Consider the following 24,767-nt stretch of genomic DNA (forward strand, 5'->3'; position numbering starts at 1 on the left):
AGACTGCGGATTGCGATAGAACGGAACCAGAGCAAAGCCGGCCAGATGGTTTGATCATGACGCCTTGTTGAGATGGTGGCTTGAACCACCAAAACAGATCGCGAGATTAAGTGCATGTCCCTTACAATTCCTTCAAGAGCGACTTTATCTTTGAAGAATTTGGAATATCGTATAGTTGAGCTTGGAGATGGGCCTGTAGCTGGCATTTATTTCCCTTGCGCGAATCCAAAATGAATACCCACAGGCTTCATGTAAAGTCCGTTAAGAAAGTATGAAACACAAAGACTTTACGATAATATAGATTTTTTACTATCCCTGCCTGATTACTGCCTTCCCAAATATCTACATAGGACGTATTATGATCAATTTTGTAGCCTTGCCGCTCTGCCCGCGTACGATTTCTCCAGTCAATTCTCCTCCCATCGATCACTTAATACCTTCACTTTCACTTGGTCTTTAGTTCTAGCCGCAAATCGATCGAATGACTCTATGCTGGATTCATCGGTCTCGAACAAGGCCATCTCGAATCGTGAAAACAAGTATGCAATACTTGCGTACATCTCGAGATACGCCAAACTGGGGTATTGAAATTAGCCTCAACCTTTCTTGTATATAGTAACGGTATTTCGGTTTATTGCGATAAACTTACTTCATACCGATGCACTGACGGGGTCCTTTGCTGAATGCGATATTCCACTTCTCTAAACTGGAGCCATCTTTACCCAGCCACCTCTCAGGGATGAACTTATCAGGGTTAGGAAAGATGCTCTCGCTCATTTGTACAACTTGGTGCGACAGTGAGACTGTAGTCTGCGACGGTGTTAATTCAACATTCCGGGAATTGCTGTTTGGGCACTCACCCCTCCCGGTACAAACGTCTCTCCAATCTCCATGCCTTGAGTAGGGACTAATCGTGGGAGACCTCCAGGAGCTGCAACGCTCAGGCGGAGAGCTTCCTTGATTACTGCAGTCTTTGGAGCTTTAGAATGAGTCTTTACAAGATACACAGCCAAGATATACTTACCAGATACGGCAATTGTTGGATTTTCCGCAAGTCCATTGATGTACGGATGAAGGGCGCAGCCTCGTCTAGTTCGGCGCAGAGTTTGGCCTTGACATCTTTCAAGGTCAGGATATAATATGTCGCATACGCGAGCGTATAGCTTGTTGTATCCATGCCTGCGATGATATAGTTAAGACTGTCGTCGACTAGTAAATCGCGATCAAATTTCAGATCATCCGCTTTTGACTGGGCGTTCACAATTAGGTCATAGAATGTAGGTCGCTTGTCGCTTTCTTTTCCCATTGAACAACGATCACTGGACTCTCCGTACCAGCCTCCAAGTTTCTATTGATGATTATTCTGTCAATATGGCCCAGCAAATGCTAGATGACGGCCAAGGTAGTCACATTACCTTTCGATATCCCAGCCACCCAGGAAGAATTGTGTCGATGAGAACGCCAGGGAAGGCTGCAATGACGCTGTTTATAACAGGGAAATGCATTTCTGGATCACGTCAGTCCGTGAGTCAACGCGCGATTTGGATTTGGAAGTTTCATACTTGGCCATGTTATGGCACTGAATCGATCCACACTTTGCATCAGATCGTGGTACGCATCAGGGGTCTCAGCCAAGTTAAGAGATTTTCCAAACATTAGCTCGCAGACCATATCAGCCTAAATCCCTCATAGAGGGGGAACAGTGAGCAAAAATCCTTGGCCGAATTATTGAAAGTATGTTGGCCTACCGACACAGAACGATAAACGCGCTGGATTATAATGGGTTCGTTCTCTTTCCCTTTCTTGGCCATATATTCAGCTACCTTTTGTACCTCTTGAGCCATAATTGGGCCCATTTCGTTCGTTGTTCTAGTCGAGAATAACGAGTTGATGATATTGCGGTAAGCTCGATGTTGTTCCGGATCCGTAATTGTTAGGATTGCGCCATCAAGACCAAGGCGCTTGTAGAATGATGGATCCTTGTTGTATTGGGTTCCAGAGCAGTATATCCTACATAGCCATGTTAGGTCAAGAAGCGTCTCCATGGATCATTGGGGACACTGTACTCATGATAAAGGCTTTCATCCGCTACATGCACATGATTGACGCCGATACGGATGACCGGGGATTCTACCCCATGTTAGTCTGAATCTTTATGCATTCTACATGTTTCACTTACTATACTTCTTGTGCAGCCGTGGCCACTGGCTGGAGTAGGTACCATCACGGATGACATTATAATAAAAGTCATACCACCTGCTCACAGCAGCCAGGGGAGGGCCAGGTATGTCACTCAAGGGATGGAAGTAAAGGCGTGAGATAGCCTTCACGACAATATAAATCAGACATGCACATGACAAGAACAGAATAAAAGAGCCAATCCCAAAATGACCATGGCCATCTGGGATGAATTGCTTCAATTCGCTGATGTGGTCGTATGCTGTCTTGACAATGCGCATTTTTGCCAAATAGGGATTGAGATAGGTGTTGCTTGGACTCCGATTTGATTCCTGACAGGTATAAGACACGGGGCTAACTCCCATATATGGGATGCAGATTTTTCGGATGTTCTAATGTAGTCATTAGATCACCACTACGCCTCGCATCCCCATTTGGAAACTATGCCTTTTTGCAACAAACAGGGTGTGTGTACTTTCCTACGTAAGTGGCATCAAGATTGTTTTGGAAGTAAGAAAAGTCGTTGCCGTAAGCTTACATCACAAATTAATACGTCAATTGTCAATCGTGTCGAGAACGCGCTAGAACGAATCTGTGGATCAGATTCGAACCTTGGAAGTCTTGCGGCGAACAAATTAAGCATAAGGTTTAACCATAAGGTTTAAGATTTGTAAGGTTAACTTTGATCAGCCCGCCCGAGCCGAAGACCAGCATTCCGACCGCCGATCCGAGCCTTAAAAGGAGCTATGTTTTTCAGTCATCTACCTAGGTAATATACAAATTATCTGGATTTTACTAAGTCCGGCCACTCCACTTATCCCGTGATTTTCTTCTCAATTCTGGTAAGATTCTGTCTGGTGGGGATTGATAATTGCATATGCCTTACTTCAGCAATTCCTACAGAAAAGCAAAGCCAAATGGCATACACAGTTCTACCGTTTGGAGCAACTAAAGCTTCTCAAAAGCGTGAGAACTACCCACTTCTCTTATCAGACACCGTCCGTGATTGTGCAGATGCCATTGATTCACTCACGCTATTTGACGACCTTATGTCTTCGCAAAAGCACGAAAACGATACGGCGGGATTCAAAGCTTTCGACGGCCATGTGGGAGAGACTGCATGCCATATACGTGCTGGAATACTACTGGAGCTCCATTCCTATTACCAAAAACATGCCGGAATTGAGCATTCAAGAAAAGATCTACAAATTCCTGCCTACATTGAACGACTAAATACCACGCGGAAGAACGCCCAAACCATTTGCTCCAAGCTCACTTCAGATAACACATGCCCAAGCAGGCTGGGTTTTGGATCAAAGCTCGATGCAATGGACAAAATCATTAGTTCGCTGGGATGGATAGAGCCCGGACATCCTCCTTCATCCAACGATTCCGAGAATCCAGAGTGGGATGTGGAAAATCCGCACGTCGTCATTCGATACTTGATTGCGATGTTTATATTGGGGAAGTACAGGCAGTGCTGCAAGTCATCTACCCAGAACATTGTAATCCGTCTTCAGCCTAAAGATGCCGCTGCCTACGCCTCCCAACTGATTTCGTCATTTTGGGATCAAAAAAACAGCCTATACAAGACATCAGGTTCGAATCGGCTGGATGTGCGATTCAAGGCCCTGCAAAAATGGATATCAGCACTCTCATGCTCTTGGGTCCGGATCTGGGCAGCAAAGCTTTCCTTCTCTGAAGTGGCACAGAGGTAAGTGCATACCTATATTGATCCACATATTGATATTTAGAGAACAACTGTAGGCTAGTCGACAATTCGATAAAGAAATCTCCAAAAGGTCATCTTGTCGTCGCCGCATATGTTGGATTTCTTGTCTGCCGTCGGGCTTGGGCAGCAAACAATTGGCCTGTGCTGTTAGTCGATCGACACTTCTGTTCTGAAGGTATATATTCACCATCTTGAAACTCTCTGCGTGTTGGTAGCTGAGGTTCAGCTAGGCTATCATCTGAATGCATATATAGCAACGCTCCAGGGGCCAAGAACACAACAAGACTTCGGACACCACATTCTCCCGGAACTTCACTGGGAGTTGAAGTCTGTGACGTTTGATGATCTTCAAAACTCCACCCTGAGACATGCTCCGATGATTTGCATCTTGGGTAACAGTATTCATGGCCCACACGAAGAGTATATCGCCAGAATCTCTGATAGGCCGCCAGAGGGCAGCCCCAAGTCTTCTGAGCCACGGCATACGCACAGTTCTTGTGCAGACAATACAGAGCATCACAGAACCTTCATCGGAATGAATCATGACCGCCTGTCTCAAGCCATCCTTGCCGACCATCGAGCCTACCCTTTTCCATTGTCATCATCCACATCAGGAGATGATGACGGACTATATTTATTGGATATTATCCGCTCCACTTTACCTAACGACCTCATTGACACCTATTTTCTTAGGTCAAGGTCAGAAGTCAATCACATAGGAGGAGGAACAAAGGACATGGGTACCTTCCGCTGGGAGCATATATTTGTTGAAAACCCAGGGCGGCTTACGGATATGTTGCATGGAAGCATGGCCACCGGACTTTTCGCTTGAACTTTGCACCAAGGCTATCGTATGGAATACCGCCCTCATTTTCACAATGAGTATATCATGGGTGCTGTAGCACCGGAGATCAGATATATCTAAAATCGTATTTACGGAATTTTTCCCCAATGACTAGTACAAAGCATTTAATGCTGTCGAGACTTGCTCAATTTGAAAACCAAGGCGATCGAATGTCAAATTTACGAAGTTAACGAGAAGTTCCAAACATTGTGAAGGGATTGAAAGATTGCTAACCGTACATCTTCTGAGAAACTATTTATTAGGTTCTGACCAGACATATGCCTTTTTGGCTAGCCTAGTGGAAGATCTCAGGCAACCCGCGATCATTCATCTCTAGAACTCACAATTCCGGCAGCCCCTAAATGGGCTACTAGAAGTGTACAACCGGTATTGCCGAGTCTGAAGGTCGAAGACCCCTGCATACACGCAATGATCGGAAACTAAAAAAGAAAAACGTCGAGCTCGTGAGATCATACGAGCAGCAATAGGAGAAATATAGTCGGAGACATTGTGGACTCCAGCTTCGCAGGCCCGATATAAAACAAAAATAAATTATGTGAAAAGCCCGGGATGTGTGGAGAAGACAAGGTGCAATCCCATACGACAAAGATATATTGAATCAAGTGCCATGATGTGCCAATTGTCAATTCCATCTAGTCCAGAAGAGAGAGAAGGACCTTGTAAAACGCTTTGGGGTCCTGGAGGAAGGGCGCATGGCCCAGACCGGGGAACATACGGAGCGTGCAATTTGGAATCATGGCTGCGGCCGCAGGGCCAAGTTCGGCATAATGACCCAGCGTTGCAGCAATGGCAGGGGGAGACCATGCCTTGCCAAGTGCTGAAACATCGCTATCTCCTACCAAAAGGTAGGTACGAGTTTGCAGGACAGGGAACTGGTGGATAACAGGCTGACTGAGTAAAGCGTCAGTGACGAGGGCCATCACGTACGAATAATCGGAGCCATAGTCGCTGGCATAGATGTCGGCTAGCATGTGAACCCAGGTATCATACTCGGGCTTCCAGGGAGCATTGTGGAAGTAGCTGGCCTGTTCATACGCCTTGAGAGTGGTGAAGTTCTGCCCAAGCCCGCTCTGGTATGACGCGTCAACTGAGAGGTAAGGTACACCCTTAGCTACCCAGTCCTCCAGGCCGAGGGGGTTGACAAGGAAAAGCTGTTGAACGCTGGTCGGGTACATTAGGCCATAGCGGGCGGCAATCATGCCACCCATCGAATGGCCGATTACGGTGACTTTTTCAATCCCAAGAACAGTGAGTAGACTGTGGATATTCAATGCCTGCTGATGTATGTTGTAAGCATAGCCTTGGGGCTTGCTCGACTTGCAGAAGCCAATGTCATCGGGGAGGATCACTCGGTAGCCGGCGGCCGAAAGCTGGCGCGCAGTGTCAGACCATGTTACGCCGCAGAAATTTCCTCCGTGGAGCAGAACCGCTGTCTTCCTATTCTTGAGACGTTTCTTGGCTGGGATGTCCATGAATGCCATCGAAAGGTTCTGGCGTTGATTGAAGAAGTTGAACTGCTTCACCGGCCAAGGGTAGGGGTAACTGGAGCCATATAGATTGGCTGGCACATGGCCATCATAAATGGTACCAATTGGGTCGGGATCGGACTGTGCAGAGACTACAGCCGTGCACGACAACATCGCCGCCAAGGCACTGAAGACGGGGAAGAACTTCATCTTGTTGCTCGCGGAAGGAGCAAGTTCTGTTTGTGACTACCCTTTAAAGAGCAAGTTCGCTCTCTTTTGGTCTCAAAAACGGAAAAAAGAATTCGCCGTCTGATGTAAATAAATACCCGGAGGAATCTTGGAAGTCCAACTTGGGAATTATTTGTAAAATAAAGGATCGTAGCAGTGTAGTAAAGCCGGGGGCACAGATTCCGCATTTCTACCCATATGCAGTTAGTTCCTCCGTGACTTGGGGCCGAATCTTCCGTTCGACCTTTCATGTTGTAATATTTGACCCATAACAGGGCTTTTTAATCAATCGAAATTTGGTAAAAAGCTCCAGGCAGACCTGCAGACCTTCAAGACAATCATCAAAGGCGGCAAAAGACTTGAAATTCTCTATCGGGGATACTTTTATTTTTCGGCATATTTTTGGAACAATCGCATTCATATCTACTCCGTAAAATGATCAGCTCTACATATAAGAAGTAGTGCGACAGAGCAAAGAAAGTACTATCTCGTGTTCAGGGGAACCTAGATACAACATGTGGGTCCCACAAAGTCCCGCAAATGGGCCTAGATCCCAGGCCCAAAGCCCAAGCCTCAGTGGGCTATAAGCTTAACCTTCGAAGCCCATTCGTAGGGGGCTCTTAGGGCTCCTATTATAGCCCATTTAGGGGGTCCAATGCTATATTCTAATCTTCCACTCATCATCAGTCTCTTAGTTTTGAGAATCTAGAGCAATGATCGCTAGATAAGTATATATTTGAATGCTAAATAAAACCCGACCGGTAGGGATCGAGATATCGCGCAAATAGTAACATAAATGTGAATATATATTCTGACGCTGCATTTCGAGAGCACTACAATTTGTATTGTTTGGTGAATATCACGATTGTCGCCACTGGGTCGCCTGGTGATTGTCGCTTTGTTATGGAAACTCTGTAATAATTGACAAAGCTGAGAGTCTATCCCCACAAGAATTCTTAACCAAAAGAGCAAGGAGAAATAAATTCAGCAACGACGACCTCGACAAATGTCCCCTGAGATTTCAGGTGTCTGACATTTCCTAAAGGGGTTAGCCTGATCGTGTCACTATCGCTTTGACTGGAGCGATCTTTGTTCTTTGATCTGTCATTTAGACTTCCTCTTCATTGTCACCTTGACTTTACCGTCTTATATTGGAATGCAGCTATATCTGATCCGCCATGCCGAAACAGTGCATAATGTTGGCAAAGTCCTGTAGGAACCGATATCTCTGAATGGGCATCCCTTCACTTGCACTGACTTCATATGATAGGGCGGGCACCACCGACTCGGCACTGACCAGCCATGGAATGGCTCAAATCAATTGCCTTGCTCGGCATTTTGTCTCCAATTCAACGAGATTTACCACGGCATATTCTTCAGACTTGAGTCGAGCAAGAATCACAGCTGAGGGGGTTTGCCATGCACAGGCATCACTCGGTGAAACACCCTTGCAACCAATATTGACTCAGAGTTTGAGAGAGAAGGATTATGGATCAATGGAAGGCCGCTTTTGGAAAGATCCTCCTCCATCACCGAGACCCCGTGACTGGGTCATCCCTGAGTCAAAAGAGTCGATGAGAAAAAGGGTTAAAGCTTTTTTCGACCAACACCTGCTCCCACTACTGATACAAGATTCACACGGCGAACAAAAAATTGCAGTCGTTGCCCACGGCATCATTCTCCAAGAGCTATGGACGTATTTTATCGAGATTTTCAATCCGCCGGATGCCAACATGCATAGAAAACCTGTCTGGTCAAACACTGGCTACACGACGATACTGATAACCCCAAACGCGACTGAAGGGGCCATGTCGCCTACTCTTATGACAGGCTTTCAATTTGTTGTTCGCAGTATTGACGACAAGAAACATCTCGCCAATCTCCATCGCACTAGAGGGGGCGTTGGAACCGCCGCGCATGATGTGAAGCAAAGAAAGATTGATCAATTTTTCCGATAATCGACCATCTTTTTAATAAAGAATCTGTAGCTATGTGCAAGTTCAAATATCCTCTCAATGGCCGAAATATCTACTCTGTGTGGAACACCTCCTCCAAGTTCTTCCACCACCCTGGACCCTCGACAGTGCTTACTGCTCCAGGAATAGGGCTCTCCTAATACCGGTTTCTTCAGATTAGCGTCTGTACCTCTACTTGTGTGTGAGATTATCAACATACCTGCATCTCATCAGTCATAGCCCACCACTCTCTCATTCTAGGGTCTGATCTCATGTTCTTCATATCAGCGACGATGTCTGTGCCGACATACTTGAATGTCGCGAAGAGCGTCCGATCATCGTCGAAGTAGATTGAGTCTGGATCAGATAGCATGTCAGCCCGCTTGAACATACAGTATGTTTATACATGATTTTGATGTTGAAACTGACAGTCTACAATGTTGCACTCCTTGATCTTTTGAAGAATCTCAGGCCAGACATTGGCGTGGCATTCCTTGTATGCAGTAACCGCGGAGGGCTTGAGATGGACGATCTGGGCGAAGCGGCGAGGTTGAGGTTGAGCCATTGTGAGGTATCTTCGATATAGATGTTTGAAATGTTTAGAAATACAGTAGAATGCAAGAAAAGAAGACCGAGGGGTCCTATTTATGCCCCTCTCGCCTCAACTTCAGCCGCACTCGGAGTACACTAACCCGAGTGCTTGGCATATATTGTGGATAGAGGCCGATAGTGCTCAGGATTCAAAACCTCTTTTGGGAATGGTTCGTCACGCCTGGTCGCTTTCTTAACCACGGCTCTCTATACACGATCTGTACATTGTAGGTATGGTAAATTGATTAATACATCAACATACCCGTGGACCTAGGTGCGACTTTTGAACATCATGGAAATCTAGATCCTCATAATTCTGGTCGTTGATGGGATTAAGAGATATAGCTTTTGATCCTTAATCCAGATCTCCATATTTTTAGGTTTATGAGGCAAAAGCTATGGAGATTTTAGGACTTGTATAGTGATTAAAAACTTCATCTACCTCGTACTTTAACGCGTAACACTAGCAGAGCCACTCAGAGAAGATAATTGAGTTATGAAAGCCAATGTCATGCCCGGTAATTCATGTTTTTGGAATTTTCCACCGTTTTTAAATTGGGTATGTTGTACTCAGCTATCAGGCCCCCCATAAAAGGGGGCTTGAACCCTCAGCTCTTTGGGTCTTCGCATTCTGTGCTTTTTCTTCTTTGGACGCGGGATGGCAAATCCTCACCATGTACGGAATACAGAGTGAATATTATTTTACAAAGAGTCAAACATCTGATTGTGATGGAAGATAACTAAATCTCACAATTTGCTATTTGATGAGAGCCTGCTGTCTCGCTGCGTATCACGTGAGATCTTCACACATGCTGCATAAAGTTGTGTACATTATACCAAGTGCATAGGGTTATATACAGACTTAATTAGAACACGAGAAAGCAAAACAAATCCTGACACAATGCACCGAAAACTCAGAGAATTGAATGTCAACAAGCTACGAGTTTGGCCCTTTCAATTGCACAGATGAGAACCAAGGCACCTAATCCAACATACTGACTGTGTCTCAACTGGCTGGCCTTGATGATCATGAAACTTTACATGGCTAGCATATCTTCGGTGTATGGAAATTTTCTCACATGGTGCTCTTCAGCCCCATATGCGGTCAAATTAGGAACTATATGACTCTGTATGAAATTATTAGTTGAAAATTACCGGTCAGCTCTTACAACGGAGAGTGACCACTGACCTCATCTAGCACGAAGCTGTGCTCGTAGTGATGACCGAAGAACTCGGCCTTCGCTGTCCCCGACTTCTTTCCCGCAAGATCTACGCGAACCCCCTGCGCGCTCTTACGGCTGGGGTCGCGGTCATGAAAATTGAATGGCATGAGCATGGCAGAGCTGGAACTTGTGTGCTGCAGAGTATTGGGGATGTCTCCCGAGTGCGGTACGTGGTGGTTTCCCAAATTGAACCATATCACACTGACAATAGAATGTAAGTTATTGAGAACTTTATGAACAATGGGAGGTTTCGACCAATTGTCAAGGTCGGAGATTCAGTGCCTTACACAATCGGGGGAGCTTTTGTGGCAAGGGCTCAAGCAGATATTACTCACAGATCTTCTTGTACGATATCCTCGTCATCTAGATACTGACTGAAATCAACCATAGGACGATCCGTGCTGAAGACATTGCGCGGACTGGCACTTCGCACTTCATCATCCTTCTGTTTCGTCACCCAAAGGTCTTTGATAGCCCATGCCGCCGCTTTGCCTAGACTGCGGGAGCCTTCGAAGGCCAGGTGTGCCGGTGTGCCCATTCCCGAGCCAGGCATGATACGGTAGCCGCGGGTCTCTCCCCACTTATTCTGCGAACGGTTGTTTGTCACAACATACATAGATTGCGAGTTTGCAGGCCAATTGAAGCCAGTTTCCTTCAAAACAGGAGCACTGCTGAGGCTCATAGTGTGCAGTTCTTCCCCTTCTGACCAGGGGTAGGATTTGGTCTTTGGCTCTATATTCACTTTCATGAGGGTATTTCGGGAATCAACGATGTCAAAATCGGCCTTGAAGTTGATGACGTGATCGTGCATGCTAGTTGAGAATTGGTCATGTACGCGGAAGCCATATTCTTGGGTTTCCCCAGGCATCAAATATGCGCCTTGAATGTAACCACTGGCCCGTACTTTGACCTCGATGCTTCCATCTAGATAGAATATATAGTCAACGGTGTAGTCATAGTTTCCGACTACCGCCGTAGTTCGCAGCACAAGGTAATTATTCCGAGAAATGGTCACATAGAATGATGTTGAGTGTCGCTGCAAGGGATAATCCGCTGTATACTCGAACAAACATATGGTTTTTTGTCGTCTTTGGGTGCGCTCAGCATCATATATAATTGTGTCCATAAAGTCCGCATAAGCGGGACAGTCGTAGCCTGGCTCGAGTCAAATCAATACTTCGAGTTCTTAGATGAGACCATGACGCAAAATGCCACTGACCGGGAACCAACTCGAACATTGCACGACCCATGCCAAAGAACGTATCCAAGTATGCCGCCGCTCCCTGTAATGGATCGCTACCGGCATACTGCGCCATGGCTTCCTGAAGGCCTAGTTCGTATAGAATACGCTCGCCTTGGAAGCGTACGTCAAACAAGGTAATGCCCGTCGCCTGCGCAAATGCCCAGTAAAAGGTAAACCCCATCCATGATACATACTGAGCGTGCCGATCTAGTTGATACCGTGGCTTCCCTGTGTGGATCATGATAGGCGCTGGCTTTTCTCGCTCATACGCATGAGATGAAAAGTCCTCAATGGTGGTCCACGGCCCATCATGGTTAGGAGGCAATTTCTCGAACCCGGGTGATTGCCATGCAGCGCGAAACTCCTCCGTGGATTTATACAAATGTCCATTGTAATACCACCTGAGAACCTTCCATTTGGTTGGATCTCGTCCAGTGGTGTCTAGCTTGACATAAAGGCCTTGTGGAAGAAGGGTTCCTGCTTCGGCGCGGGTTCCAGCCCGCTGGAAACTACACCAACGGAGGATGTGACCATCTTCAACCCAGGGGTCGCGGAAGCTCACTTCCAGACCATCCGGATCGAGCTTTCCGTCTGCGTTGATTGTGCTTCCAAGGAGATCCTGCGTGATATCGGCCACGGATTGAGCGATTGAGTAGGGCCATTGCTTGAAAGAAATTCCGTCTGGTACAAGATTTTGAGGGTGTTCAATGTCTGTTCGATGACTGTATTCCAGGGGCTTTAACTTTGTGCTTTCAGACAGTGGCAACGGTCCCACAATGTACTCATCCCAGTATACCCGAGACGATGTGCCGTGATGGATGGCAATTCGCGCGTATCTTGGGGTAGGGATTTCAGATACACCGATGATATATCTCAGGGCGTCCTTCTTGGTGGGCCGAGAAAGTTCAATTCCATGAACAAAGTTATCCCACAGTGTAGCATTCACGGCAGCCGTGAGATTAAGATCAGAGGCAACTGAATGGACGTATTTTAAAACGTCCACCACTTCGCGATCGGATAGATCTGCCCAAATGTTCTGTCGTGGAGCAAAATGCGATGAGGTATCAGTGTCCGAGGGAAGCGAGGATGCCTTGTGACTGATTTCACGCGCAAAGAACGGTGCAGTTTGATAGAAGAAAAAGAAGACCGTGAGGACGATAACTAACCCACTAGTTACAGCTGCAATCAGACGTGGAGTAAAATGCGATCGCATGGCGGAAAAGTAGAAATTCAAGTGTGAGCTGGAGAGGAGGAAAGAGAGGGGGAAGCCCCATATTTATAACTTGATATGCTGATACCTCACTAGATTTACTTAAGCTAGCTAGATCTGTCCATACATCAATAGAATTATCTCAAAGCTCTAAATCTTCCTCAGTTGTTCTTCAATCCACCTTGGCATGCTTTGGCTCAGCATTGATGATGTCTCTTCCACTCGCAAAAATCACTTCCATTCCTTCTTTGATCACCAAAGCCGAGACAATCCCTGTGCAAGCCATATCGACTACCCGCGAATTTGGATAAAGAGATCCGGCGACTATAGAAACGAGAGAGAGAGCGCTTGAAAAGGAATCGAGTCGATGGTGGGCGGCACTTGCAGCAAGTGCCGGTGATTTGTTCTTGCGTGCAACCTTCATAGCTACTTTGTGTCAGTTATGTTGAATGTCTCAAACAGTGCACAGAGATTGCGTCTTACTTTTCCTGTAAAGAATCTCCTTGACTAACACGGAGAGTACAGAAAACCACATGGCATGAGGGTTGACCGATTTTGAAGACGTGGGAGTGAGTGTTATGGCTTCCTTTCCAAGAAGAACACCCCCCATAAGAACGATGGACCCGATAATGACAGCACCAATACTCTCTGTCTTTATTTGAGTGCCAGAAATATCCAAAGAAAAGTTGGACGAGTCGAGAAACAGAACAACCATCGCAGTGAGGTCCGTGATCGAATCCGCCAACGAATGGACACCATCGGCTTTAAGTGTCTGGCTATACAGTAGCCACCCACCAGTAATTTTGGCCACTGCCATCCCCAGATTGGCAAAAAGTCCTAGGTAGGTGACATTGAGGTGCTCCTGCTGAGTTGTTTGGGTCATAGTGACTTGAAGAGGGAGACTGTGCTGAAACCTTTTTGAGGGGCCAAATTGAAGCTAAGGGGAGAGTAATAATGGGAGACCCAGGGCTTTATATAGACAAAAGTGGGCTCACTAATATAGAATAACAGGAATCCACACGTAACTACAAGGAATCTACTTCGAAAGGCCCTAAATTCTTGTTGCAACCATGTATATATTCTAAGAAACTCGCCATCAAGCTGGAGCTCTATTGAATGGTATCAACTTATTGCTTTCTCTCTGTCCACATCCGCCATTAAAAGGCACTCTCAGCCCGAGCCAAAGGCTAAACCTAAGGCCGCAACGAATGTTCCTGAGGGCAATTAGTTAACCTTCACTTTACTCTGCATTCACTAGCATCAAATGACAAACCTATTCAATCAAAGTCCATTGGGAACATTCATTGCCCATTTATTCGGACTCATCTTCCTCGTATTCGCGCTTGGAAGGAGAAGGAGGAGCTTTTAGGAAAAGAAAAGAGGTTAGTCATTCCTCTTTGGCTACCAAGTGAGTTCACTTACGAGGGGTTGTGCCACGAAGACGAAGCTTCATGTCAGCGATGTCGATAACCTCAGGCTGAGCCGCAGGAGCAGCATTTGCAAAGCCGACGGCGTTGGCAACTCCAAGGAGGGAGGCAACGGCACAGAGAACGAAGGAGAACTTCATGTTTGATAGTGTATAATGACTTGATCGTATTGGGCTTGCTGTATTTTCTCCAGAGAAGATCGATGAAAACTCCCCAACCCTGGTATTTATGCTTCCCAGCCTAGAGCAGTGTGGCCGCTTCCGCTCACAAAGTCACGAAAGATCGTCGGGGTATGAGGGGATAACTACTGTTGCATTGATAAATTGCTTACATGCAGATTGTCAGACCTCGCTTTGCCTTCTTTGGGGTCCTGCTGACTTCAGTTCTCTGTAGATTTATGCCTCCATGATTTCGCTTTCATGAAGCTATTTGGGAAGCTTCATTGCAATAGAGAGTTATGATCATTACATTCAGTTCACAACTCTCTTGCTTCCTCTAGATGAACAGTAGTGCGTGCCTCAATTGTACCGATAGCCACCAAAACCTCTACCCCAACGATTTGGGGCTTGGTATGTCTACTGTACGCTTAGTCTGTTGGCCAAGAGGGCTCAATGTTACCACACTATCTTCTTGTGGTGTGTCACATCCAATGGGCGAGTGAATATAGGCTTATCAAGGCTTCATGCCCATCTTACGAAGGATTGGCTATTAATGCACACCCAAACTCGTTAGGATGTACCTTGTGCATGCGAATAGTACTCCGTAATCTTATGTTGATCACCAACAATCTGGGCTATGTCCTAGCACATGAGATCGGAGAAACGGGCACATACCCATATCGTGGCTTGGTATGCCTTTTTTGGGGATTCCCACAAAGTCACCTTACTGGCACCTGGTTTCCCTAGTGTTGTGTGTCGTTCTCGTAGCCCCACAGCCACTACACATATTTGAATACGAGAGTCAACCACGAAATTTGATTGGAACTTCAATCCCTACTTTCCAGACTTCTTCAGACCGCGGACTCTCTTGACTTTTGTTTCAGCACCTGTGATACACTTGACCTAGTAGAGGCTTTCTGGAAATCTGCAAGGAGATGGTATGTATCACTCCATTTTCTCTCACAAGGGAAGACAGGATAAGATTGAAATTAACGAGCGACTATACATAGGGTATCCTAAACCGGGCCCTCTTGATTGCCGCAGTGCCAATGTTGGCCGCAATTGGCAAAAGAATAGTCTTCTATCAAGACAGTGCCACAGATCTGACCAAATGTGCAGACCAAAGATACAGCACAGAGATCCTCTCCGTTGATCCTCTCATCATTCATATCGACAACTTCGTCAATGAGCAAGAGATAGACTATCTCATGCAAGTAGGGTAAGTAAACAACCCCAAGATTCGATATTCTTTCAACTATGAGCTGGGCTAACATAGCTTCACAACCACAAAGGGAGCCACTTTTCCGAGCCTCTCAGCTATTCGACGACACGCAGGTGCGATCTGTCGACACACCATACCGATCATCATCGACTGCATTTATGCCATACGATGACCCAGTTTGTCATTGTGTTGGACAGCGAGCGCTAAAGTTCCTTGGGTTTATCGAACACGTGGAATATGAGACTCTGCAACTTGTGCGCTACTATCCAGGCCAGGAATACAATTTACACAGTGACTGGTTGCATCGGCCAAAACTCAGTCGTTCTCCCCGGGATGAAGGACGTGAATATAACCGCCTGGGAAGTTTCTTTACATATCTTGGGGGCAATGCAACTGGTGGCGAGACTTACTTCCCCTTTGTTAATGGGGCAAGCCTCAACGCGGACGGCCGCAAATATGCTATCCCAGCCAGTGGTCAGGGGCTGGTAGTGAAACCGACCAAGGGAAGTGCACTATTCTGGATGAATCTTCATGCTAGTAATGGAACGGGTGATGAACGGACACTCCATGCCGGATTACCTGTTCATTCAGGAGTGAAATACGGGATGAACGTTTGGACCAAACATTACAAGTCATCTCCCATTATAGGACCTTACGAATCACGGGAAGACCAGCCAGATGATTTGAATCAGGATTTCCTCTTAGAGCGAGGGGTGTTGTCGAACCTAGCGAATAGTTTGAAACACGATAGCGAATAGAACATGGAACAATGAACTCGATCAATGAATAATGATAGCGGAATACGGTTAATCTGTCAATGTAACAGCATTCTACTCTTTGGGTATGGCGGGATATATTGGCTCATTGGTTGATTTGTATTTTATTGATCAAGGACTTGATTTGCTCTTCTGCTTGACCTCAATCTTGATGTTAAGTTCCTGTACGAATAACGTACTAGTATCGGTTTAGTATTTATTTATAATTGTGTTCTTTCTTTCTCTGAGAACACATTACCTAATTGTATATATGAAACCCTCGATATATTCCAAGGTCAGTGTTGGTCTGTATACGCAGTTATAGTTCATGTACGTTCCAAGGTTCTACAACATACGGGATGCGGGCCGCCCGTCCAAATCAAAATGGCGCTGTTGGCGCTAAGCTTGTTACGGCACGTGGGCCTGACACTAGACCGGGGATGCTTATCCGATAAGCCACCTACTGTAGGCGTTTTCCCGACCACATGACAACTGGCTGTTGAGTTTCTTCCTACAACATGAACATTTCTACCCCACTCTCGGAATCTGACCGTGAAGAAATGAAACACAACGCCAGGCTGGCGATTGTCCTATGTGATACCGCAGATCCTCCCCCATTAGACTAGTTCCAATGTAAAATCTTCTTGAATGGAACAGATGCCCGTCGGGTCAATATCACGCATCCCTCAAGCGATGTGAGAAAGTTGGAAAAGAAAAGCTTATCCAACTAATAACATGGGTAACTAGGTAGTGGGTACCGATTCACGATTTCTGAAGCAAGCAAGGGTCTCCGGATTTACGCACTATTTGTAGTGATTTAGTATGGGCGTATCGTTTTTCTTGCAAGTACATTCATAGGCTTATTAGGACTGTAGCCATTGAAGTTGTTGGTATAAACTGGCGACTTGGCCCCCATCTCAATGATGTGAGGCAAGATCCAGCTCACAGCGACGCAGACTACGAATCCACCCATCCGATAATGCTTCTCTCATGCTGACGCGGTGGCTCGCATTTGATTGCAACATACTCCCAATTAATGGGCGGGCGCGCATTGGAATATGATTGAGAACCATCTCCACAGTGGCTTGGAGTTGAATCATGTCGGGTGGCGACGGCCCCTGCGGTACGGATGGGGAGAACATCGCAAATTTGTCGGCATGGCCCGCCATATTCCAAGGCACATTTGGGGCAATTAGTTGACAATAGATGATCCCCACACCCCACACGTCAGCGGGAAATGGATCATAAGCACTGGCCTGATATGCTTCCAGCGGCGCATTTGGTGGGGTACCGAATCTCCCTATTGGAACGTTATTTTTCTTATCACAGGTCGCTTCAGGATCAGGATCAGGATTGCATATGCATCTGCATGGTAAGATTGGGGATGGGATCGAGGTACGCCACCAACCTTGAACCCGCGCCTCTTTTGCATTGTTGAAGAATTGAGAATGGCCGAAATCAATCAGTCTGACATCCGTTTCATTCTCGAGTAGGATGTTGTTGAGTTTGATATCCAAGTGGGCCACCCCCTGGTCATGGCTGTAAGCCACCCCATCCACAATCTGGCGGAAAATACAGTCCACTTCATCATGAGTGAGGGCGGTGCCATTACCCATCGCTCTGTCAAATAATGTTGTTGGCACATACGGCATAACTGTATACCAAGTTCCATTTTCAAGAAAGCAGTCGAGGATCTTCAGTAGCCGTGGATGGTGAAGGCGTGCAGCAATAGCAACCTCGTTGTGGACACTGGCTATGTAGGCCTCTTCGGATACCCCTTGTCGTTTCCCCCGAAACTCTTTCACTGCGTACGATGTCCCATTGGGTAATTTATAGTGATAGACTGTCGCTGTTGCCCCGGAGGCCTGTATTCTTTGAGTCACACCATATTGTGCCAGATTTGACGGAGGGGGTCTTGTGCGGTCGCCAAATGCTGAGATTAGGATGATGAAGGCCACGGCGTATATGATATACTTTGGCGATATTTTCGAAAGAATCCTGGCAGCGAGCTCCCTCATTTCGGATGAGTGTAATGCAAGTGAGAAAAAATGAGCAACAAGACATAGGTGGCTATCCTTCCAGGATTCACTTCGTTTATAACGTAAAACTGGCTGTTTATCAACTAAGTAGAAAAAGGTTCACAAAATCGCAATGTTCTATTTGATGCCTAAGTTGCATATCGAGAGGATAGAAAAAGTGGCCGCGATGTATTATTTATTCCCCTTGCCCTTCTCTGCTAGAAACACCTCTTCAACAATATGTTCATGCCATACTTTGTTCCAGATCTGATCGGGAGCGCTGAGTGTTGCACACGGAGATCTCCAGTATTGTTCGCATGCAAATTCATCCAAAACATTGCATTTCCAGTGATGGGCTTAGTAGCAAATCCAAGACCATCGTCGCTGTTGATGTTACTGAACTTTGCTGGATCTGCATCCTGAGGCGCAGGATACAAATGATGGAAGCAAGTTTCCCCTCCCTCTGGATCATCTCCGAGATAAGCGAAAAAGCTCGCCGCCCGGTTACATGTAAGACCAGACGCCATTTTCGGGGGAGAGGCAAACCAGTCATGATGAGGATCATGTCTCTCGTTCTCGCGGTATTTAACCACTTGAAGTTGCTCAAACCCATCATGATTTATAAATCCAACGAAATCAGTTGACCGTTGAATAATGCACTGAACCACTGGGTCGTCCATAGTAAGATAGCAGGAACTAGCTATGCGGCGAGACGCGTAGTTTTTATCGTCGGGGTGTTTTTCCTCGTGATGCATAAACGTCTCTTGGCTCTCCCTAATAGCATTTCCAGGATATCAGTATTAACTTGATGTTTGAGGAGAGCTTCTACTCACGCTAGATCTCGCAGATAGGCAACCTCCCAGCTCGACATGAATCCATTGATATAAATTGCCAGCGGATCGAGGGAAACTATCTCAGTAGTATAGTTTGAAGGACCACATGACACATTGGGCATGTTGACTTGGTGAGAACTGGTCCATCCTTCCCAGATCAACTGGAAGGGGCTTGTCAATGCAGCCAAAGGAACTAAGGCGTATTGTATCCATTTACTCTGTTATCACCTTCATTAGTGCAAGGACGACTGTGGTTGATTTGAGGGGAAGTTGTTGAATACCATCTTGGAATACGATACCGGAATGTCAATGATGAAGCTGAATTGAAAAAAGTAGTTGAAGACTCGGCTTCACCATGATACTAATTTGTGAATTCTGAGTGGCCTTGTCAGATGCTGCGATTGCCTAAGACTGGGCTCGTATCAAGGCACGGCAAAAGCACCGTGTACTGCATCTGGCCCTACATGAAAAGCGTTGCATTAGCCCTGCATTAGTATTAAATCCTTGCTTATCACTTGCGCATGATTTTACCAAGGCACAAAGGTGGCAAGGGTACATCGGGGACTTATTGAAGATCCTTGGGGTGTTTGTATATGGAAGTACGAGGTTGAATTAATACCGTTTTGGTGTACCGGTTCTCGTTACAATACACCCTCAAAACCTCAACTTCCAGATATCTTTCATTTTGAGTCTGACCAAGCTGAGGCAACTCCTCCACCTCCCCGCGCCCCAAACACACTCACAACACACACACCCAACCACGCTAGGTCGCTCACTGTGCCACATGAACGCTGATTCTGAAAGCTCTTGGCAGGTCTCTCTTAAGCCTTTTTATTCTTCTTGGCCACCTTGATCTTGGTCTGATACTAACGACAACTAGTACGAAGGAGATCAATTAGAATATCGCCAGCCTAGTCCAACAGCTCTTTTAAATCATCAAAAATTTGTTTTCCCAAACATGACAACTCCCAAATTACTTACTTTCAATATCAGCCCGTCGACGCTGCTTGATGTTGCGACGGAGTTGGTCAGTCAAGTTCAGCAAGCTTCGAATGACCTAGTCAACCGGGTTACACCCCGAAACGCGACATTTGAAAACGCGCTTCTCCCGCTGGCTGATATTGATAACGAGGTCAAGGGAAAGGTTCAGTACCTAGCCCTTTTCCAGGCAGTTGCTCCGTCTCCAGTAATGCGGAAAGCATCCTCAACGGCTGTGAATATGGTAGACAAAGCATATTTGAGTATTTTCCAAATGCGGTCTCTTTTTGCCTTGATCAATAGTGTCTATAAAAGGCACACCGAGGAAAATTTAGACAGTGAAGATCAAAAGCTCCTCGAAAGGTTTCACTCAATGTTCATGGAAAATGGGCTGGAACTAGAAGGAGATAAGCGGGACAGATTTCTTTGGATTTCAAATCGGCTGATTGAGCTCAGAGTTGCTTTTATGGAAAATCTCAGTTCTGACCCTGGCTATGTGTGGAAAGATCTCCACGAGTTAGAGGGGATGGCTATAGAAAATCTACGTTCTTCAACTGGCCAAAGGGGCATCAAGCTTAAGAAGCCGGATATCACGTTGGCATTGACTCGGTGCCACATCGCTGAGACAAGAAGAGAGGTATTTCTCCGGAGTCAAAATATATTCCCCGATAATCTGGAAATTTTCAATGAGGCAGTTATCCTTCGGGATGAATCAGCCCGTTTGCTTGGATTCTCATCTTTTGCAGCTCAGAAATCGAGACACAAGATGATTGAATCTGCTCACGATGTTGATCAGTTACTGGATGGGCTTTGTAATCACTTACAGCCCCTTGCGCAGATGGAGTTGAAGATATTACAGCACCTTAAAATGGAGGATGGAGAAAATGAAGAGCATTCATCGTCTCTTTTCCTGTGGGACTTTGACTATTACCATGACCGCTTGCTACGAGAAAAGTACAATACCAATCATGAGCTGATTGCCGAGTACTTTCCCGCAGAGATTACAATTCAACGAATGCTCAAGGTCTTTGAAACAATCTTCAGCCTATCAATCGCTCCCCTTGATGTCACCAAGGAGCAAGTCTGGCATTCCGACGTCCGGGTCTTTGGTGTGCGTGACGAAGACTCGGACTTCCTGGGATTTCTTTATCTTGATATCTACCCTCGAAACGGGAAGTACAATCATGCAGCCAATTTTAACATATATCCCGTTCGTGTCTAGGTAAAATCTCATTACAAAAAGTTTCGTTTGCTAACACATCACTTCAAGGCTTACACCTCCATGGGAGAGCAGAATCAGCCGGTTGCCACCGCATTAGTATGCAATGTCTCCCAGCCTTCGTCAGATAAGCCGGCTCTTCTCCAACATCGAGAATTAATCACTATCTTCCATGAGTTGGGTCATGGTAAGTGAAAAATAACATGAGAAACCCTGAGCTTGAGGACTAATTCTTGAAAAGGCATACATGATCTTCTCGGAAGATCCAAATATGCGATCTTCCACGGACATCGAACGGTTGCAGATTTTGTTGAAGCTCCTAGCCAATTGCTCGAGTATTGGTGTTGGGTCCCTGAATGTCTCCAGCTGCTTAGTTGCCACTATTCCTACATCTCCGATGAAAAATGGCCTTCTATCACCGCGCAACCTCCAAAGGAGATTCCAGAAGATTTGGTCCATAGCCTTATTGCCGCTAAAAGGGTTAATCAGGGAATTCTCACTCTCAGGCAAATTGCGTTCAGCAAATTCGATATGCAGATCCACTGTCCTAGTTCCCACTCTCTCATCGAGTCAATGCATATTGGCGATGTGTACAACTCGCTCCTACAGAAAATGACAAATCTACGGGGCCCCGATGATAGGGTAGACTGGGGGAATGGACATGTTACTACTTCGCACTATATGTGGGGTCAAGAAGCAAACTATTATTCCTATCTCTAGTATGTATTGCCGTGGTCTATATAAAGAAACGTGCTAATTACGTATTTTCTAGCACCCGTATATTGGCGGCAGACATTTGGCTTTCTAATTTTCAGTCGAATCCAATGAGCAGAGATGCTGGTCTCCGATACCGAAAGATGATACTAGCACCTGGAGGAAGTCAAAATGAAATGGTCGCTCTGGAGAGATTTTTGGGAAGACCGCCCGTACTTGACGCATATCTCCGAGATCTCGGTGCCCGTGAATAAAGCACCGTTTTGGGAAGCAAAAAGTGATACTGCTTCTGTACATCTGTCACATAACTGTAGATACCGAGCGATATAATTCAAAACCAATCAAAAGTCTTTCAATGAATATACTAAAGCCTTAATCGAAATTTATTCGGGAAAATATCCACAGCTTGGTAATCAAACACCATCCAAGCCACCGTATAATTGCACTCCCCATGTATCGCTCGGATTGTTGAATCGCGCTTTCTGATCATATGCATTGATTGATTGCACGTCATCATCAGATAATCGAACATGCTGGGCCTGAAGATTCTCGAAAACCCTATCCTCGTGTTCACTCTTAGGGATGACGACTACACCCCGATGCATATTCCATGAAAGCGCGAGCTGCGCCACTGTTACCCGGTTTTTCTGAGCCAAGGATGTCAAGAAAGGGTCTTGTAGGAGGGGATCATCAGACGACCCGTAAATCGGATTCATATTCCCAAGAGGTGAATAAGCAATAACCCGGAGTCCTTGAGCTAGGTTCCAGTCCACGAAAGCGGTTTGTTGAAGGAAAGGGTGGGTTTCGAGCTCATGTGCACTGGGTCGAATGCGTGCATGTCGTAGAATCTGCTCTACCTGAGCCTTGTTGAAATTTGAGACACCAATCTGGCGCACAAGCCCTTCTTTCACTAGCTCTTCCATTGCCCACCATGTCTCGAGAATGTTGACGTTGTCAATAACAATTTTGCGACCGGTGCCTAGCTTGAAGGCGACTGGCCAATGCACCAGATAAAGGTCAAGGTATTCTAACCCAAGGTCTTCGAGCGTTTTAATAACTGCTGGACGCACCAAGGATGGCTCGTGGGCGTCGTTCCAGAGCTTGCCTGTAACCCAGAGGGAGGATCGTGGAATTTTTGATTGAGTTATGCCTTCGCCAACTTCTTTCTCATTGCCTTCAGGAGATGATTAATTATCAAAGTTTGAGGAGCGTGTATATATGTGGGAATTGGTAGTCTCATACCGTATATTAGTGCAGCATCAATATGTCGATATCCCTTTTCGATCGCGAACTTGACAACCGCTGAAGTCTGTATCAGGAGTGTTAAAATTATCAGCCATTTTGTCTAGGGAAATTTCAAGCTTGGACTCATGAGAACAAAAATGGTGGGACAAAACTACCTTTGACTTGGAAATCTGCCATGTTCCCAGCCCAAGAGGTGGGATATAGAGCAGTGGAGCTGGCTTGTATTCCTCGCTGTTCTTGCCTGAAGTGACTGATAACGGTGGAAACTGCTGGAATAAATTGAAAATGATGACAAGAGTCACCAATCCGCCAACTATGAAAATTGACCAACGAATGATGGTTGATCGGGAGTTGGCCATGGCTAAAAGTTCTGGGTGTGAGGGGGAAGATGGAATGAGATGGGCGCAGGTCACTATTATAAGCGTCTCTAGACTAGCTGACAATTTACTATGAGTCTCATTTGCTAATCAGAACTTGCGAGCTAATTACCTAAAATGTCTAAGCTCATCATATTTCTTTCAGGGTAAAATGGTCTATATTGTGGAACTGTGGGTTCACTGAAGCCGTCGGCATCTACGGAGTGAACTGTATTTGGCAAGTCCGGGCGAACGAATATTTTATATCGATTGAAAATGACACAATTTACGAAAGGCCACTAAAAATATTGAGGCGGCCAAAAGTTCATCGCTACTTTGCTTCCCTCTCCAACAGGGAGGGCAGCATGTAGAGTGCGCTCATCTCCATTCCCATCAGCATCCAGATTGACCCAGAAGACAGCATTCCCGCTTCGTGGAGGGAACAGCATCCCCTGCCCATTTTTGCCTGTCCAAAACCGGCACTTTTCCTCAGACTTTAGACATTCTGTGCACGAGTCGTTCATGCCATTGATCAGTGGGAAGGAAGTTTCTCCTCCAGTGCAATTGTCATCCAGATAGGCCAAAATAGTAGTCCGCCGATTATATAACCGACCAGATCGATTTTGAGGCTCCATCCACCAGTCAAAATGGATATCATTCCATTGTTTGGGCTCATATTTTACCAGCTGTGGGTTTCCATAGTCGCCCAGGGCTCGCTGTGCTCCACCGTGGAAATCAAGCGCCCGTCGGCCGATGCACGCGACTACAGGGTCGGATTTGGAGAGATAGGCAGCACTGGATGTTTTTCTTTCGTCGGGTAAGGCCTTATCGGTGAGGGAGTTGCCTTGGTATGTCAACATTCGTCGATACCGTGATTTCCTATATTCATTTCTTCTCTTAGAATCGATGGGGAAAATAGCGTTTCGAGTAACGAACCCTTGTTCCAAGAGCCATGATACCTCCTTCTCTGAGAGAAAGTTATTGATGTATATAACTAATGGGCTCTGTGAGACAATCTCCACGGTATACTGATGATTCAGGCAGATATTGGCGGGGATGGTGGTGTAATGCCAGCGATAAAAGAGTAGAAGCAATAGCAAGGGGACCGCTCCAAGCAATTGGATGCCTCGAGGTAAGCTCAAGAGCTTCAT

At 46.0% G+C, this 24,767-nt stretch overlaps 14 protein-coding genes across 14 annotated transcripts; 4 read left to right on the forward strand and 10 right to left on the reverse strand.

Annotated features, from left to right (window-relative positions):
* Positions 1-407: 407 nt before the first annotated feature.
* N7500_007984 (cytochrome P450) lies at positions 408-2,459 on the reverse strand (the record flags this gene model as incomplete). The annotated part of the gene is made up of 9 exons (XM_056679128.1): positions 408-576; positions 650-810; positions 861-971; positions 1,025-1,348; positions 1,416-1,507; positions 1,563-1,677; positions 1,749-2,010; positions 2,067-2,130; positions 2,180-2,459. The coding sequence occupies 9 exons, from the start codon at positions 2,457-2,459 to the stop codon at positions 408-410; spliced, it is 1,578 nt and encodes a 525-aa protein (XP_056529500.1).
* A 636-nt stretch (positions 2,460-3,095) lies between these two features.
* Positions 3,096-3,896, forward strand: N7500_007985 (uncharacterized protein; the record flags this gene model as incomplete). Its single annotated transcript, XM_056679129.1, has 1 exon — positions 3,096-3,896. One exon carries the CDS (start codon positions 3,096-3,098, stop codon positions 3,894-3,896), a length of 801 nt encoding a protein of 266 aa, XP_056529501.1.
* Positions 3,897-5,407: 1,511 nt separating this feature from the next.
* On the reverse strand, positions 5,408-6,451 carry N7500_007986 (alpha/beta fold hydrolase; the record flags this gene model as incomplete). The annotated part of the gene is made up of 1 exon (XM_056679130.1): positions 5,408-6,451. One exon carries the CDS (start codon positions 6,449-6,451, stop codon positions 5,408-5,410), a length of 1,044 nt encoding a protein of 347 aa, XP_056529502.1.
* Positions 6,452-7,625: 1,174 nt separating this feature from the next.
* N7500_007987 (phosphoglycerate mutase) lies at positions 7,626-8,427 on the forward strand (the record flags this gene model as incomplete). Its single annotated transcript, XM_056679131.1, has 2 exons — positions 7,626-7,681; positions 7,740-8,427. 2 exons carry the CDS (start codon positions 7,626-7,628, stop codon positions 8,425-8,427), a joined length of 744 nt encoding a protein of 247 aa, XP_056529503.1.
* Positions 8,428-8,497: 70 nt separating this feature from the next.
* On the reverse strand, positions 8,498-8,989 carry N7500_007988 (L-rhamnose mutarotase; the record flags this gene model as incomplete). Its single annotated transcript, XM_056679132.1, has 3 exons — positions 8,498-8,581; positions 8,645-8,781; positions 8,854-8,989. 3 exons carry the CDS (start codon positions 8,987-8,989, stop codon positions 8,498-8,500), a joined length of 357 nt encoding a protein of 118 aa, XP_056529504.1.
* A 1,063-nt stretch (positions 8,990-10,052) lies between these two features.
* Positions 10,053-12,694, reverse strand: N7500_007989 (membrane copper amine oxidase; the record flags this gene model as incomplete). Its single annotated transcript, XM_056679133.1, has 4 exons — positions 10,053-10,142; positions 10,205-10,439; positions 10,574-11,393; positions 11,458-12,694. 4 exons carry the CDS (start codon positions 12,692-12,694, stop codon positions 10,053-10,055), a joined length of 2,382 nt encoding a protein of 793 aa, XP_056529505.1.
* A 169-nt stretch (positions 12,695-12,863) lies between these two features.
* N7500_007990 (cation diffusion facilitator family transporter) lies at positions 12,864-13,574 on the reverse strand (the record flags this gene model as incomplete). The annotated part of the gene is made up of 2 exons (XM_056679134.1): positions 12,864-13,117; positions 13,175-13,574. The coding sequence occupies 2 exons, from the start codon at positions 13,572-13,574 to the stop codon at positions 12,864-12,866; spliced, it is 654 nt and encodes a 217-aa protein (XP_056529506.1).
* Positions 13,575-14,003: 429 nt separating this feature from the next.
* On the reverse strand, positions 14,004-14,258 carry N7500_007991 (uncharacterized protein; the record flags this gene model as incomplete). The annotated part of the gene is made up of 2 exons (XM_056679135.1): positions 14,004-14,053; positions 14,114-14,258. The coding sequence occupies 2 exons, from the start codon at positions 14,256-14,258 to the stop codon at positions 14,004-14,006; spliced, it is 195 nt and encodes a 64-aa protein (XP_056529507.1).
* Positions 14,259-15,325: 1,067 nt separating this feature from the next.
* N7500_007992 (2OG-Fe(II) oxygenase family Oxidoreductase) lies at positions 15,326-16,256 on the forward strand (the record flags this gene model as incomplete). Its single annotated transcript, XM_056679136.1, has 2 exons — positions 15,326-15,495; positions 15,569-16,256. The coding sequence occupies 2 exons, from the start codon at positions 15,326-15,328 to the stop codon at positions 16,254-16,256; spliced, it is 858 nt and encodes a 285-aa protein (XP_056529508.1).
* A 914-nt stretch (positions 16,257-17,170) lies between these two features.
* N7500_007993 (map/microtubule affinity-regulating kinase) lies at positions 17,171-18,271 on the reverse strand (the record flags this gene model as incomplete). The annotated part of the gene is made up of 1 exon (XM_056679137.1): positions 17,171-18,271. One exon carries the CDS (start codon positions 18,269-18,271, stop codon positions 17,171-17,173), a length of 1,101 nt encoding a protein of 366 aa, XP_056529509.1.
* Positions 18,272-18,489: 218 nt separating this feature from the next.
* On the reverse strand, positions 18,490-19,338 carry N7500_007994 (uncharacterized protein; the record flags this gene model as incomplete). The annotated part of the gene is given in 3 exon segments (XM_056679138.1): positions 18,490-19,045; positions 19,105-19,322; positions 19,333-19,338. 3 exon segments carry the CDS (start codon positions 19,336-19,338, stop codon positions 18,490-18,492), a joined length of 780 nt encoding a protein of 259 aa, XP_056529510.1.
* Positions 19,339-20,062: 724 nt separating this feature from the next.
* N7500_007995 (M3 family metallopeptidase) lies at positions 20,063-22,269 on the forward strand (the record flags this gene model as incomplete). Its single annotated transcript, XM_056679139.1, has 4 exons — positions 20,063-21,292; positions 21,353-21,488; positions 21,543-22,020; positions 22,074-22,269. 4 exons carry the CDS (start codon positions 20,063-20,065, stop codon positions 22,267-22,269), a joined length of 2,040 nt encoding a protein of 679 aa, XP_056529511.1.
* A 159-nt stretch (positions 22,270-22,428) lies between these two features.
* On the reverse strand, positions 22,429-23,619 carry N7500_007996 (aldo/keto reductase family protein; the record flags this gene model as incomplete). The annotated part of the gene is made up of 3 exons (XM_056679140.1): positions 22,429-23,189; positions 23,258-23,324; positions 23,416-23,619. The coding sequence occupies 3 exons, from the start codon at positions 23,617-23,619 to the stop codon at positions 22,429-22,431; spliced, it is 1,032 nt and encodes a 343-aa protein (XP_056529512.1).
* A 296-nt stretch (positions 23,620-23,915) lies between these two features.
* Positions 23,916-24,767, reverse strand: N7500_007997 (uncharacterized protein; the record flags this gene model as incomplete). The annotated part of the gene is made up of 1 exon (XM_056679141.1): positions 23,916-24,767. One exon carries the CDS (start codon positions 24,765-24,767, stop codon positions 23,916-23,918), a length of 852 nt encoding a protein of 283 aa, XP_056529513.1.

The sequence above is a fragment of the Penicillium coprophilum genome (genome assembly GCF_028826855.1).
Source record: "Penicillium coprophilum strain IBT 35676 chromosome Unknown utg000005l_segment0_segment0, whole genome shotgun sequence".
Classification (NCBI taxonomy): domain Eukaryota; kingdom Fungi; phylum Ascomycota; class Eurotiomycetes; order Eurotiales; family Aspergillaceae; genus Penicillium; species Penicillium coprophilum.